This window comes from Zosterops lateralis (assembly GCF_965231275.1).
Source record: "Zosterops lateralis genome assembly, chromosome: 3".
Taxonomy (NCBI): domain Eukaryota; kingdom Metazoa; phylum Chordata; class Aves; order Passeriformes; family Zosteropidae; genus Zosterops; species Zosterops lateralis.
Window position 1 is genome coordinate 43,607,312 of NC_139764.1, and position 16,262 is coordinate 43,623,573.

Consider the following 16,262-nt stretch of genomic DNA (forward strand, 5'->3'; position numbering starts at 1 on the left):
GTCCCAAGCCCTGGTGTGCTGCATCCTCTGTGTTCACTTCACTTTGGCACTCCCTAGTGCAGGGATACTCATCACAACACCCAGCACAGAGAGTCTTCTGAAGAAATCGAGTTTAGAATCCCAACACACAGTTTAAAAAAAATAACAAAAAAAATAACAAAAAAATAACCAAAAAAAAAAAAAAAAAAAAAAAAATATATATATATATATATATATATATATATATATATATAAAACCCCACATGATAATCCACATTTTAGAGATCTGGAGAACCAATCTGTGAAGACCATCCTACAAAAGCTAGTTTTCTTTCTCCTCATACACTTCTCCTTCTTCATTAATACAGAGATTTTTGCTTAAATTTTTATAAAAATAAATTTTTCAAACTCATTGCAAGTATAAGCATGCTATTGTTAAAAAGAAATTCACAAAAGTAAAACACAGAAGAAACGTATTATTTCTTCATGAAATAATGAAGAGCAGGGCTTTGCAGAAGGCCACAGAAAGTAGAGAATACAATTCTAAAATGTTTCAATTTAAAATTACTGTATGCAGTTCATGAGGCTTCTTCGTAATTTGCGCCTTTTTAATAAAAAAACCAGGTAAAATAATTCATTGTAATGAATTTGGATTTTCATAATAACTTTAATTAACCAAGCAAAGCCAGGAACACTGTATGGCTATGGAATCAGAGAACAAAGTTGAACAACTGCTCTGGAAAGGAGACATGATCAAAAACAGTGCAACTGAAAAAAACAGAAAAATAAGTTTGGAACTGGAGTGATTCCAAACAAATGGACTCAGATGAAATGAGGGGCGGTGAAAAGGACCAAAATGTGCCAAAATTACTCCAATTCAAATCCTGAAATCAGGGAAGGAATGCAAATAAAGGGACAAGAGACCAATTTGAAGAAATCAAATATATCAAAAAGAAAGGAAAAAAATGTGGAAACCAGGTGAAAACATGAAAGTGAATGGAATGACAAGAAGTGCCAGTAAAAGGTGTTAGAGTTACATCTTTAATGGACATTTAAGAAGGAAGTTGGGTGGGAGGGAAAGAATCTTAATATATAGTTCTCTTGAACTACGTATTTTTTTAATTTTTTAAAATAAATTCTTGTTATTCCACTACAGAATAAAATTCCCCAGGGTACTCCAGGTAAGATTTCTTTATTATTTCCAGCAAAATAAACAGTTAGACAAAGGGCTATATTGCTTAAAGAACTCGATTTTAAATTCAGTTCCCTGAATATCTGTCATTGATAAGGATCATACATCAGAATATTTCAATAAAAGAAAAAGAAATTAACTGAATTCCTGGTATAAGCACACAGCTACAGTACATCAAGGAGTGCTTCTATTATTGGTCATGGGGACACCTATAATATAGTAATTGCTTCCAGTGTAAAAGGAGAAATCATTATAGCTAAAAATGAAGAATCTGCTGGGCACATTTCAATTAAATACTGGGTTAGTATGGCTGTAGGTGAGGAGTGAGCTGTTGGGCATTAACTAGAAGGCAAAGCCCACTCAGTGCCCTATCCCAATTAGCAAGGACAGGCACAAAAGAGCTTGAGAGCTGAACCACTGTATAAACATCACATGATTCACTCCAGCACACTGCTGGGAAGAGTTTCAGTGGGAAATTGGCATCTATTTCTTTAACATGTATCTCTCTAACTGCTAAATGGAAATGTAATTCAAAGGCTTCAACTGTGGAAACTAGCACACCTAACAAATCTGGATTTTTTTCTCCCATCTTTCTAGAACATTAGCCTATTACTATAAATATGGCATTCATTACTCCCTGGGCACATTTCTGAAAACAAAAGGCTACGGATAAATACTTAGAATTGGCTAACTAGCAACAAAAAACCTCTACCCTCTTACAGACAGCAGTTTAACCAAATAAAAATATTGACATTAAAAATTTATTATCTGAATCTATGTGTTTCTTTATTCATGCACTTTCTAAAACCATATCATTAAATTTCCCTAATATCCATTACACAGAGTTATTTACAATTGTCTCCAGTGAGCACTTTTCAGGCTACAGGTCATTAAAGAATAAACTATTTATCACAAATATCCCAGATGTGCTCTTTGGGCTTTGCGATTAATTATATATAATCACATTATCCCCTCTGCTTCATAAATGCAATAACTAAACAACTTTACACACATGATAAATTTTGAAATCAAAAACACAACTGGCATTTCCTATTATTACATTCCATTATCACATGTTCTGGTTTTGAGACTTAACATTAATTTTCTTTTCAACATTCATGCATGTAAAACCTAGCTTTGTTAAGCCTGAGAAGAAAAGGGTCCTAAGTTAGCTACAATACAAATTTGCTTCTACATTTATTCTTTGCAACATAAAAACAACTGAAATTCTATTTTTGCTGTAACTTTAACTCACCTTAAACACTTTGTTCTATTATTAGAAACTATCTGACTGCATTTCTATCTCTCACCTATCATAGTGTAGCAAACAGGAGACAGTTAAACAAATAGGGAGGGCAGAGCACATGGACAAGTGTTACACACCACACAGTGAACAGCAGCAGACACATTCATGTTCCTCCAAAAGAGTGTCCCTTCCGAAGGGATGGTTGGGCATTTCAACAAACAAAATCCCCTCCAGATCTGGGTGGTTTATGAGAGGGCTCTGCTGAAGAAGTGCAAATCTTTGTCCCTCTCCTAAAACAGCTTTCATGTACCAAGATGAGTGAGCCCCCTGCAAGGGGAACCAGGAAAGGATGCCCACCACCCACCATTACCACGGGCTGCAGAAAAAAGCCAGCTCAAGGTAGGTTGACAGCTACACCCACCCCCTGAACAGGCTGCTGAGTGGCCTCACACACCAGAACGAGCATTGGCTACCAGCAAACTCCCAGGAAAGCTGCCGGCCATTCTGGGAGCTGCCAGGAAAAACAGCCGGGCATCTGGGAGCTGCCAAGGGCTCAGCAGCTGGCAGAGCTAGGCTCTTCCCCGATGCCAAAATGTCACCTTTCCCAAAAACTGCAGTGTGTTACTATGGGAACGTGTGCCATAGCTTTCAAAACTGCAAAACTGGTCCACATTTCCAGGTGGAATTGATGCATAAAAGGAGACCACCAATTCTTCTTTCTTCTACAGGAAATGTCACCAGGTCTCAAATGAAATAATGGAACAGACTGTGCTTCTGGATGCTCTCTGCCAGTGTGGCAGACTTTGGTCACCACCTGGCTGTCCCCAGGCTTCTCTTGCTCTTTTACCACCTTGACTATGGGTAGATTTTTCTTTCACTGGGGCAGCCAGCTTGACTCAGTGACAGAGTTCGTTCCAAGAAACCTTTCTAGAGTGGTCTGTGCTGAATGAAATCGATGGACCAGCTCTCAGGAGGAGCCATGCTGCAAGGAAAACTGGCAAAAATGCACTATGTCTGTGCTATCTTTATCAGCCTTCCTACCTTACTGTTATGTTATTTAAAGTGTGGCAAATTTACAATGCTGCAAGTGCTCTCAGATCTTTTCTCCCTCTAATTCATTAAATTCTCAAAGCCTGAAGTAGCTCATTTACACCTGCCATTGCTCAGCATTACTGTGATGCCTTGGGAAGGCTGACCTGACACAGAGTCTTGTCAGAGCTGGAGAATAAAGTAGGTATTTATTGAAAGGCCTTTAGGATACACCTGGGGCAGGAAAAGAGCCTGACTAGGACTACACTCAAGGTCACGAGGTCTTACATTTTTTATAAGTTTTGGTCTATTTGCATATTGGGGTTTAATTATCCAATTACAGCTTCAGGTTGTGAGGTCTCATCCTTCTTGTTGCTTCCCTCAGTCCTCCATTTATGCTTTTGGGCCTGAAAGTTGTCCTTGGTCCTCAGCAGGAGAAGGGTTTGTTTTGTCTCCCTGCTCTGTGAGGAGAGTTTACTAACACTTAGTGTGAGGCTCAGAACTACACCCCTATAGGCAGCACAGAATCTAAAACACATGAAAGCCAAAACTTAAGGCACCAACTGGAACTTGAGTTCCAGCTCCTAGGGCTTTAAAAATACCACATGGAAACTGGTCCCAAACATTTTACAAACACTCATCCATCTGTCATGGGCCAAAAGGGAAAGCAGAGACACTTCCTTTCTCTGAACACACAACCCACTGCACCAAACCCACGAGAACAAACAGCTGCTGATCATGTGCTGGACAACAGAGGATGACACCGGGGGAAAAAAAAAAAAAAAAAAAAAAAAAAAAAAAAAAAAAAAAAAAAAAATGAAGCACAGAAAAGCACTTGTGGCAACTGACGCTTTTATGTGATGTTCCAAATAGCTTTTGCGACCGAGAGGCTCCAGGAGCCCTGAGGAGGAGGGGACGAGGGGAGCCCTGAGGAGGACAGGACATGGTGGCCCCCTCAGGCCTGGGCCGGCCCCGGGGGCGGGACAGAGGCGGGAAGGGAGGAGCGGCGGGAGGGAGGATTAATTCCCGCCCGTACCCAGGAAAGCGCCGGGATCGCTTCCGGAGCGCGACCTTGGCGGGCGGGTGCGGAGGAAGCGAGTGCGGGCCCGTGTGGGGCTCTCCCCAGGCTCGGCAGCGCTGGGACAGCGGCCGGCGGGATGGCGGCGCCCACCATGGAGGAGAGGAAAGCGTGCTGGGGGGCCCGGGACGAGTTCTGGCAGTGCCTGGACAGCCACGGAGATGACGCCGCCAAGTGCGAGAAGCTGCGCCGGGCCTTCGAGTCGCGGTGCCCGCAGCAGTGGGTGAGCACCGTGCGGGATGGCAGCGCCCGCCTCCTGCAGGGCCCAGCCCGGGCAGCCCGCAGAACCCTCAGCCGTGCCAGGCCTAGCTGGGTTTGCAGTATTTCAATATTTCACAGCTTCTGGCTGGCCGGGAGAGGACAGCTCCTGTACTCGAAATATTGTAGAAGTGCCCAGAAATTCCTGTTTAAAGGCCAGTACAGAAGGGAGCTGCCTCACAGGCTGTGCAGGGCATGGCGTTTTTAAGACTGGCATCTGAGGGCTTGTGCATAAAAATACCTTTTTTTTCGTGCAGTATAATTTCACAGTGAGGCACCTGCCTGCATGTAACCCATTCTTGTGTTTTTTATGAGCTCAAGCTGTAATTCTAATAGGCATTGTTCTTTAATAACAGTGGTGTTTGAGGATCAGAACGGTTCCTGTTGCAGGTGGCAGACTGAAGTCAGTTAAAAAGCCTGAGTATCTCCACAGCTGCTGCACTGACTTACACTTGGAACAGTGCAGGTCTGCTGTTTGTTCTCTCTAGGGATGGTGGTCTCATCTGCAGTGCTTTGCACCGTGAACATCAGTGGTTCTAGGCACTGAACTCAGAGGTTACATAGGCTCTGCTACCATAGAAAAGCTGCTGGACTTACCTTTGCATCACAAATAATTTTTGTTCAAGGCAGCAAAAAGAGAAAGGCATCTAAGATCTTAATGAAGTAACAGGGTGGCGAACTTAAACTAAAGTTCACTTTTAAAATGGTAAAGAACACCCAAAAACTGAACACACCACTCTTTAGTCTTCAACAGAAGAAACTCTGAACTAGTGCATTAAAATCCTCCCTAAGTTCAGTGACCAAAGACTGTTTACACAAAGCTCCTTCCTCTTGCTAGTTTCTTCTAATGAACATCCTTTCTCTTCTTTTAAAACAGGTTAAACACTTTGACAAAAGAAGAGACTTTTTAAAATATAAAAAGAAGCTTGAGACTGAAGGGTTTCATCCTTACGAAACTGCTGGAAAGTCTTAGGAACTCTGTTCTCAAATCAAGTGAGAGTAACTATAGAAGGAAGAAGCCAGAGAAAGCAACAGAAGCTGCTTGAGTGCAAGAACTGGTAAAGTAGCAGTCTCCCTGAAACGCAGACTGCTCTTCTTGTTGCCCGGTCTCGTGTCTGCTGAAAAAAAAGGGTCATGGACAGCTTTCTGATGAGTTACAAGTCAATGTAATATGGTGTAGGGCTGTCCACAAATTTAAGGGTTTGAATGTATAATTAGTAAAATTGTTTCACAGGAATAAATGACTATTTAATACTGAAGTGTACATATTCTAAAGAGAAAAAGATATTGTTTTTCCATAAGTGAACCAGCTTTTTCCTAAAATAAAGAAGTCCATTCCAACTTGCCTTTCTTGTCAAAAGCAGTGGATTGTATCATAAAATTTGTATTTGTATTTCAAACTATTTTAAAATACAGTTTAAGTCAGATACTAATTTGTACAACAGTGGTCATTAGAAGACCTAAAGCAATCCTTTGCATATGATATGTAATTTTCTGTTTTGACTACGCTTATTTTTTATAAGCAATAGGAATTTTTACATTGGTGACAGGTTTTCAGTCAGTATCTCTGCTAGAACTATGTCCAGTTATTTCTCACAATTCTCACATTATGGCCTTTTGTAGAATTGGATTACCTTAGTGATGCAGCTTTATTTAAAGGCACAGACTGTCTACAGCAGGATTAATAAATGTGACTCTAGAAGGCATTTAAACAAGGAGCTGCAATCATTTAACACTATGGCTAAAGGCATGACTTCAATTCCAAGTGCAGTCACCGAAGTGACTCCATTAAAAATCTTGTGTTTTCAGTTTGGGACTGTTCAAAGTACTGTGCTGACATTCGGCAGAAAAAACACATGCCACATGCAGTATAAATATTATTTATTTCCAATGCAACAATTTAAGGAGGTAAAGTATTAAGGCATTTAAAAGTCACTCTGAACACTACAGAGAACAGAACATGCAAAATTAAGAATTCTCGTTCACCCTGAGTTTGTATCTTATCTATTCCCAATTTCACGTCATAGCACCGTAGTAAGCCGTCCAGCTGTACAGTAAGGCACAAGGCTCTGGGCAGTTATTGTTGTTCTTTTTGCTTGATCACTTGTTGTCTTGTGTACTCCCAGATCAGCAGAGCTCCACTCACATGGACGTTGAGTGACCGAATAATGCCCTGCTGAGGAATTTCCACACAGACATCCAGATGGTGAATCAGGTTGGCTGGGATTCCTTCATGTTCATTTCTAGTAAAGAAGAAACAGTAACTTGTATCTGAGAGAGGGCATTTTTGTTCCAGAAAGCAAAAAATGCAAATGTCAAGACAGCATCCAAACACCTTTTGACAAATGGCACTATGTGGTAACTGGTGACAAGAAATGAATTTTTGAAAAAACAGTAATACATTACAAAGAAAACATGGAGAGAGCTGACTTAAGTTTTGATGTAAAAAAACTGGTTGAAGACTCAATTTTCAGTTCACTAGCCCAGCAATAGCTGATCACCCAGCATAAAGACTCTGCTTTTGTTTTTAAACTCCATATATAGTGAAATGACCATGGTATGAAGCTGCTGGCACAGCAGGAAAGCTCAACTGCCCACTTTACATTCAGGTCTCAGCACAAAGGAATGTCAAAACTGAGCACACCAGAGGATACTGAATATTTACTGGAAATTAAAGCTACTGTTTTTAATTAAAAGAGAACAAAGTGATTATGAGCACTCCATTCTGAAGACATGCTACATATAAAAAAAGTTGGGAAAAAACTTTGTCCTAAGGGGACAGCCAGGCCCTTCTTCATGGTTTCACTCAGTAGCCCTGGCCATGCCAGGAGCTTTCTCACTTGTATGTGGTTTACTGCAGACTTTTTACCTGCAATATATTTTATATATACATACATATATATATATATATATATATATATATATATATAAAAAATATCTCTCTATATATATTTAAAATATATAGATATTGCAGATAGATAGATAGATATAGATATATATCTAGATGTGATATAATGCATCAATCTTGAGCTCACCACAGCCCATACACCCAGGGCCCCACATAACTAAACTGAATACGTTACCTTTAGCACTCCCAGAAAAATACACCCCATGCTGTTGCTACCTTCACCCTTATTAAAAGGTGTTACAGTGTATGGATAGGTTATTAAATATGAGATGGGTCATTCAGTAGATATCAATACCTCGTGGTCCTTAGCACATAAAGCCAAGGACTGCTCTTCCCGTAATTACTTCCCATTCCTGAATCACCTTTACTATTGTCACTTGGTTTTCCTATGATCAAACTTTGACTAGAGAAAGGGATGGAGTGCAAGAGGTACATTTACAAAACTGTGTGCTCTTACCCCAGCAATAACAGTGATTTCTCTGGGAAGCAATATTCTGTAAGATCAAAACTTTTAGCTGTCTGCTCCACACCAATAATAGTGTAGCCTTCTGTTTTCTTCTGCTGTAAATAATCAACAAGCTGAGATGGTTTCACCTGTGCATTAAAAGTAGAGAAAAATACAAAAACACTTAAATATCACCTTTTGTAAACTTCTGAAGTTATTGTAAAAAAAAAAAAAAATACTTGGACACTTTTTAAGATTAATCACTTTTATCCCCAAAGACTGTCCATATACATAATTTAGCATTTTAAAAGCTCTTCAGCAGTAGCACAAAAAGTTAGGTAATGCCACAAATTACCCCCACCAATACAATGAAGAAAGAGGTAACAATGACAGCTCACATCATCACAGTTAATCACAGCAATAAGAAATTGCAAATATTCTAAATTGTTTTTATAAGGTTGACCTAAAACATACAATATTAAGTGTCAGAGAAAACAGCAGGAGCTTCCATTAAACAAAAAGATATTTTTTTCAAGATAAAAAATAAAAGACTCCTAACGATGCATCTGACAAACTGAACATGCTGAATGCATTTTTGAGCTATTAAAATGTTTCCATTCACCTCGACAAGGGGTAGCCACTGCTCTGCAGAAACACTCAGATGCTGAAACTGCTTATCTTGTATATAATGAAGACTGCCAACAACTAGTGCAGATACCCCAAATATTTCACTTGTACGACACAAACCTACAAAAGCAAGAAATATAAGTGATTTTTGTGTAGAAAATAAACATCAAGCCAGAACACCAAGTGATAATGACAAAGAAAGCAAAAGAGCAATGGCTACTTTAGTTATCTATATTTAATTAGTTTCAGGTCTTCCAAGCCACACCTTGTTGTATATAAATTACAGGAAAAAATGTTTTGTAACTTAGCAGAAAGATAAAAATTAGAAAAGCACTCTGTCTGACAACATGCTTTTAAAATACTAATTACACTAAGTAAGGGGTTAAGTGTCCAAGCCTTAGCAAGGATGGATGGTTTGACACATCCACACACAAGTTTAAGCTTTAAATCCAGTATCTGTTAAATGAAAGAGGATGACACATAACAGCATTACAATGCAGACAGTATACTAGCTTGTGGGCTTTTCATTACTCACTGCAGTTACTCAAACTGCTAACATCACACACAATAAAGTATTTGCAGGATTTATTATGTCACAGCTGACACATCATGAAGGCAATCTTACTCAGGAAATGGGACTCTGCTGTCCAACAGATATGAGAATCTTGTAGGTTTACAAGATTGGTTCAATTGTTACAGAAAATAAATGAAAAAGCAAATAATCTCCTTGGCATACACAGTTGAAAAGCTCAATTGTAGCAGATTTAGAATCAGCAAGAAACTGAGCATGATTTACAGCAAAACTCTACTTAATTAATTCATGCTATGAGTAAGTACTTCCTTTTTTTTCCTTAAAATGTAACAGTAGAAGACCCCTTTCTCTGAAGTGGGTAGGATTTTCTTTGGCTACCAGTTTCTTTCAGCATAATGATCTATTGTTCTGAACAGTACTTAAATAATTTTCTAATTATCAACATAAAATAAACTTCTATTATCTAAGTGTGCTCCAATATCTAAAATAAAAGTTTGAAAATGTACAGTCAATCTTACCTCCTAAGTTGGTAGGTTTATCAATAAGTGAAGCCACCACAATCAATCTGCTGTTTGATTTGCCAAGTTTAGCAGCACGATCCTGAAACGCTGTTTCCAAGTCTAAACTAGGAGTGCTGTTCTTCCAGGGTATAATCTTTTTCTGAACATCAGTCCACTCTGTCTGGCTGTCTGCTTCAGCTGAATGTGAACCTATTACAAAAAACTGTATGTTCATATGGATATGCAAATGGGAGCAAAACTAGTGCTTCAATAATAAGATAATCCAAATGGTAATCCTGGAGATACCATTCATCATCTACGATTATTTTATGGGACATGTTCTGCTCACATAGATGAAAGTTTACTTCAGCTGAAAACCAGAGATTAGACTGAATACAGATGCACACAGCTACTCCATACAAGTAATTAAAATTAATACAGACTGGCTGTACTTTACCCATGTCTTGCTGAGACCAGTCACTTGGTTTCAGATCACGAAGTTCCATTCGGGAATGGCACCACTGAAATGCTGCTGGCAAAGGAATGTCAGTGAATCTGTCAAATTTAGAGAGGGGGATCCATTCATCTTCAGCGAGCTCCGAAAGGTGGGGAAGAGTGTAAAATATCGTCTGCAATGCAACACAGTTTTATCAGCACAGTCACTAAAGCAAGCAGAAACAGGTAATTAATCCCTGGCAGTTTAATGGAACATGTCTATTATCTAACCTCCTATGCTTTTAATACTTGCTTTTTTTTGGTACTTAATACAGCTTACCAGTATGTCTCTCAATATTCATAACTTTACTTTAGAGTGCTATCTAAAACTTCGACATATTCTCTGTCTAATTAAAATTTTCCTGAGGATCTACACTGATTACTGTTCTGAAAGTGTAGAACACCAAAGCACAAGGGTTAAGAGAAAATCTTATATGCGTAAGAGTTTTCAAATACTCCTACAACTTTCTAGTAAAGGATGCAGATTTATTTAATATCAAAAGAAAAATAGTTGAAAGCATTGAAATCTAGTGGTAAAATCCAGCTCAACACAACCAGTACATCCAGCTAAACATGATTTATCAAGGAGGAAAAACCACACATCCCAAGGGAAGTAAGTCAAAGAGTTTAAAAACTAGACTTTTTGTTTATCCTGATGCACCCTTCAAGACAAAGGTGATGATGCACCTTGAATACATTCAAATGCTTCACAAATATCAGGCTCGCTTTGTTGGGTTTTTCCTCCTGTTCAGGACTTTTACTTTCCACTATTTAGCACATTTGTGTTCACAAAAATATTTCACAGAATATCAGTTAAAAGAAGAAACAATTTCTTCTGTCAAAGATGGCACTGTTTCTGCAAGAACATATACCCCATTTGTATCCATGCTTATCTTGTATTTTGAGTTTAGTTCGTCTTTTCTATTTATCTGCACCCATATTTTTGCCTTCCTTCCATCTTCAATGATGAAAATGTTTATTCAGCTGTCAGTTATTTGAGCTATATCAAAAAAGGTGGCTGAAAAAGGTGCTCTGGAAGTGATACATCTCTATCCCATTCACATCAAACAATCCAGTTAAGCAACTTTAACATCTGTTCTGGGAACAGATGCCTTAAAAATCCTAATAAACTACCTCAACTGAGTAGATGCTCTTCAGTTACTAGAATGAACCTTTCCAGTCACAAATATAACACCTGATTAATTGCCACAGATAGGCACATTCATCACACACACCTCTTCCTAACTGACCTGGGTTTTTAACACAGTACCAAGTAGAAGAACTAAGATGCAATCTTATTCTAAAGCCCATCACAATCTGGGTGAAGTAATTCTTTGGGGTTTTAAACTAATAATAGTTGATAATTTCATCCCATATTAGAAGATACCAAAAAAAGATAAAAATAGAGTTGTATTTTTTAACTAGACAAATAGTGTGGTCTTGGACTTGCCTCTAGACTATAATCCTCAACTGGATGAAATATTGCAAAGAAGAAGTGATCTTGGATTCGCTGCCAGTTCCTTCTGGCATTCCTGCAAGTACAGAAAGTAATGTAGGATACATTAAAAAAGCAATGTGCTGGATATTTTTAAAAATTCAATCATCAGATTGGCATAAGGCAACCTAATTTATTTACTATGTATTGTATAGGAAAGAAAATACTTCAACAATTAAGTAAGGGCCAGTTTTTTAAAAACGAACAGCATTCAGAAAATAAGATTTAGTTACATTTCAAGAAAGGCCCATAATACATCTCCAAATTCTATTATCAAAAGGAGTTTGGCAAGAAGTATCCTATGGAAACTGGATACTAGCCTATGGTTCAGTGTCAGCTTTTAGCTGTTAAAAAAAAAAAAAAGTCAAGACTCTTTCCTTTGCTGCTTTTTTCCATATCATGTCTCCCTACATCAACTTCTTTTTAAATAGAGATTAAAAAAACCATAAAACCCCATAAAAATTATCAAGTGCCATTTTAGAAAACTTCACTTGCTGCAAGTGACTCAGAAGAACAATGTTAAGCTGTAAAGAATGTTACTAACCCTGTGCCGTGCATGTTTTCCACTTGTTGAAGGCTAGATTCAATAACTGGTGTCAGAGCTTCAAATTCTTCCACATGCAGCATTCTGCACATACCCCAGATTTTTTTAAGGGCAATTAATGCATAAAGTCGAACGCTGAAATTATGACTGAAACACCATTGTAGAACAACTGTAAGGGCTTTCTTCAGAGCTGGCTTCTAAAGAAACAAAGACAAAGAAGCTTCTTTATTTTAAGTTTTAATTTACCATTCAGAAGTGATGAGTGGCCCAAGTTCCTCAAAAGACACCCTTCTGGAAATCACAAAGCTTTAAAATTATATTGATTTCTTTCTTTCCATCTCATCAGGACAAAATCTACAGCCCTACATGTTCTTTGATAACATATTCATTTGCTTTAAAAATCATTATTCTGCCTGCAAGGAAACCTCTACTTACTTCTGATTAAAAGAGCAGCGAGAAAAACAAACCCAGGTGCATCCACATGTTTACTTAAAACCGGAGTAGCTATTCTAGAAAATTTCACAGGTAATCAGGCTCTATGTATCCAGAACACCTGCTAAGTTAGCTGATTTTCCTCAGTCCAATATTTTACAGAGGTGATAGGAAGAGTTAGTGTTTTGCATAAGAAAGGATACCTTAGTAGGAAGTAGGTATTAAAGAGATATTTAAACCATCTTGGCAGTCTAGTTTCAATTCAGAACTCTGTATATGCACTGGAAGTGAATAAAGAGCAAACACTCTCAAGAGAAATGTACCTTCTCTGAGGTATTTTGAAGAATGATGTCAAAGTGGGCCAACACTGATAAAAATGTGCAGATGCTTTTTTTAAGCTTTTCTTCATCCTGAAGTAAAAAAGAATGTAACAAGAGATATGCACATATAATATGTTTTTATACTTTATACATTTTCACACCACATTTGCACATGCAATAATATTAACACTATTAAAAATCTACATGTTTCCACAGCCAAATTTATGAAAACACAAGGTCAGTATGATTAGCATTTCATTTCTCCTAGCATGTTATTTGCTTTTTATTAACACATCAATCAGAATGAATGTTATAGTGGTATAAGTGAGCTAAAATTCAACCCAAGTTCACTGTGTTCCCCCAGGAATGCAAAAGGTCAGCACCATTCCACAGCCTCTTGCCTGGGGCTCCTGCTACCCACAGCTCAATCTGCAGCTGCACACCGAGCCACCTGCACTAAACATATTCCTCAGCACCAGGAGAGCCTCTGAAAATGCAATTTCTATTCCTGTTTCATAAATCTACGTGTTTTCTGCTTGCTCTGATGGTTTGAATAGGCCCACTGTGATTTAGTACATTTGTTATCAGCATGAAATCACTTTGATCCAACAGGTTATCATCTACTAAAATGACAGCAATTCCAACAGGCTGAGCTTTTGGAAGGAACTCTGAAACATAGTCAGCTCTCCTCAGCCAACCCTTTCACGACTTTTGGGTATCATCACTCAAACCCTGCTTCAGTTTTAAAATCTCATTACAGAACTCCGCTGTGAGAGAAGCCCATATTAAAAGCTGCAAATTGAATATGTATTATGCAGGTCATGTTCTCACAGAGGATGTGACAAGAAAGACAAAGGTGGGCTGTGTAAACCACAAGTAACTTAGACCTTCAGACTCAGGATCTAAGGTGTCCATGAGGTCCTGATGGCTCTTATATCGGACTACTCTGACTCACTATGCCAGCTCCACTCTGCCCAGAATAAAACATAAGAAAGGGAAATCTCTCAACAGGAGGAATCAACTTTCCTTTGGCCATTTTTAGGTTGGAAATTTCTAAGTGTCTCAGATTATTGCTCAGACTCACTTCAAGTTGAGCTACTCAACAGCCCACTGTCCTCGCTTTTAAAGGAAGACTGGAATACACAGAAAATAAGATATGGGATGACAAACTGTACCCTCCTTGTTCAAATTACTCTTCAAGTGAATGCCAAAAGTCTTACTTACATAGGAAAAGCAATCCCAGAATTTATCAAGGAACTGGGGATATTTATGTAGACTCAAAATAATAATCCATTCTATGAAGTATTTCACAGATGCCTGATTATTACTGAATCCAGCCTGAAAAACTCTGTCAAGAGTTCCACACAAAAAATTCTGAGAAAACAAAAATAGGCAATACTTTAGTATATTGTTAAGAGTTGTTTCCATGAAGAAAAAAAAAATTAAAGAACATTCTCTCCTTTATCATAATATTAGAAATATATTTTATTATGCAAATTAAAACATTTTAAAATCTTCTAATTTTTTAATTATACTTTTCAAATATTTTCTTATGAAGCAGCATTGATGAAAGTAACACTTGTCAATTTCTTGGCTGTTCATAAAGCAGCAATATTTTTACTAAATGAAAAGCTTTCAATCAGATAGTCAGTACAAACTTTTAGACAGCTTTAACAGGAAAAATCTGGCCTCCTAAAATTCACAAATCAAAGACTCAAGTTTCCAGTGTCCTCTGAAAATGCATGATAAATCCATGACTTCGGACTGAAACAATGAAGCTACAAAAAACTTCTACAACACAGAACTTCCACATCAGCCACAGGTTACATGCCTTTTATACCCTGCTGCAATTTAACATATGCAGCTTCCATGATACCAAATTAGGTCTTGAAAGTAGGTACTTATTTATTTATTTATTTATTTTAAAGTGAATAGTAAAGAGCAATACCTGGTTAAGCTTTGGGAGAAGAACCAAGAGTGTCTGCCACACCCGGTTTTTAATTCTATGCTGCAAAGAGTTTGCATAATAGCGTGTTTTAGATCTGGATACCACTTCATCCTGAAAGAAAATTAAAAGGTTTATTGCCTATTCTTCCTTTAAATTTGAATAAAATACACTAAAAGTAAATACACTTTTCTGTGCTAAGAAAGCAGCATCTACCACACAGCTAGGATCAGCACTGAACATAAGCTTAGTAAAATTTATTAACTTAATTTATTAAGAATTAAATTCTGAAGCTTATAATTAAATAATAAAATAAGCAAATATCTTCTAAAGCTCGCTTTTCCCTGCTTGGTCAATCTCACAACACAAATATTAATCATTTTTCTACAGTACTTAAATGAGAGGAATGAGTGACCCAACTATTCCAAGTTCTTCAGACAAAAGCAGGATTCTACAGTACCAGAATGTATGGGTGATGTTCTAATAGCAGCCGCAGTAATTTACCACTGACTTTAGACTCTTGCCAATGCATAAGCTGCTATGATATAAATGAAAATTGGACCCCAACCTTCTCCATTATTTCTCTCTATAAAGGTATTCTAAGGAGACAATAGCTCTCTCACTTTAAGAGGTAGTCTGCAATTGTTAAAGTGAAATGCAGTGCTTCAGAATGCAGCCTAAAGGAAGATTCTTAATGGAACAATGGGTACAATTTGGATAATTTTCCAGGAAGCCACTAAAAAGAGAGAATTGCCAAAAGGCATTTTTTACTATTTTGATCAAATTAACTTCTGTCTCATAATGAAGAAAAGCGTATCACTTGGCAAATCTAGAGAGGCTACACAAACAACCCTAAATGCATCCTATCAACTATAAATATTTTGCATTTCACTAATTGTACTAACACTACATTTATATACCAAGAGAAATTAATTTTACCTTATCCAGTAGTTTGATGAAAATGTCTTCCATGAATGTTTTATGCAAGATATTTGATCCATCCAACAAGCACAGAAATTTAACAGCACAAATACGAACATAGTGATCATCTCGATTTGTACTGTAAAATATTAATAAAAATAAAAATTTTATTCTACCTCTTTACACAAAGATAATTCCTAAATTATAAAAAAAGCACCCTTTCACCAGTATTTTAAAAGGTTATGAATATATTGCTTATGGGTCCCTTCCAATTTATGATATTCTATGACTGAGCTGACTTCAAAATCAGCATCTT

General features: G+C 37.7%; 2 protein-coding genes across 2 annotated transcripts in view; one reads left to right on the forward strand and one right to left on the reverse strand.

Moving 5' to 3' along the window:
• The first annotated feature begins 4,247 nt into the window (after positions 1–4,247).
• Positions 4,248–6,124, forward strand: COA6 (cytochrome c oxidase assembly factor 6). Its single transcript, XM_083856393.1, has 2 exons — positions 4,248–4,747; positions 5,660–6,124. The coding sequence occupies exons 1-2, from the start codon at positions 4,604–4,606 to the stop codon at positions 5,753–5,755; spliced, it is 240 nt and encodes a 79-aa protein (XP_083712519.1). The 5' UTR covers positions 4,248–4,603; the 3' UTR covers positions 5,756–6,124.
• A 530-nt stretch (positions 6,125–6,654) lies between these two features.
• TARBP1 (tRNA guanosine 2 -O-methyltransferase TARBP1) overlaps positions 6,655–16,262 on the reverse strand; it is a gene marked incomplete at its 5' end in the record, with an annotated part of 31,222 nt that continues 21,614 nt past the window's right edge. The window contains 11 exons of the mRNA XM_083856394.1: positions 6,655–7,025; positions 8,148–8,284; positions 8,758–8,882; positions 9,813–10,004; positions 10,252–10,423; positions 11,740–11,821; positions 12,329–12,525; positions 13,084–13,170; positions 14,305–14,454; positions 15,029–15,139; positions 15,965–16,085. Coding sequence (XP_083712520.1) covers positions 6,860–7,025; positions 8,148–8,284; positions 8,758–8,882; positions 9,813–10,004; positions 10,252–10,423; positions 11,740–11,821; positions 12,329–12,525; positions 13,084–13,170; positions 14,305–14,454; positions 15,029–15,139; positions 15,965–16,085 — 1,540 coding nt within the window. The 3' untranslated portion in view covers positions 6,655–6,859. The remainder of the gene's footprint in view (positions 7,026–8,147; positions 8,285–8,757; positions 8,883–9,812; positions 10,005–10,251; positions 10,424–11,739; positions 11,822–12,328; positions 12,526–13,083; positions 13,171–14,304; positions 14,455–15,028; positions 15,140–15,964; positions 16,086–16,262) is intronic.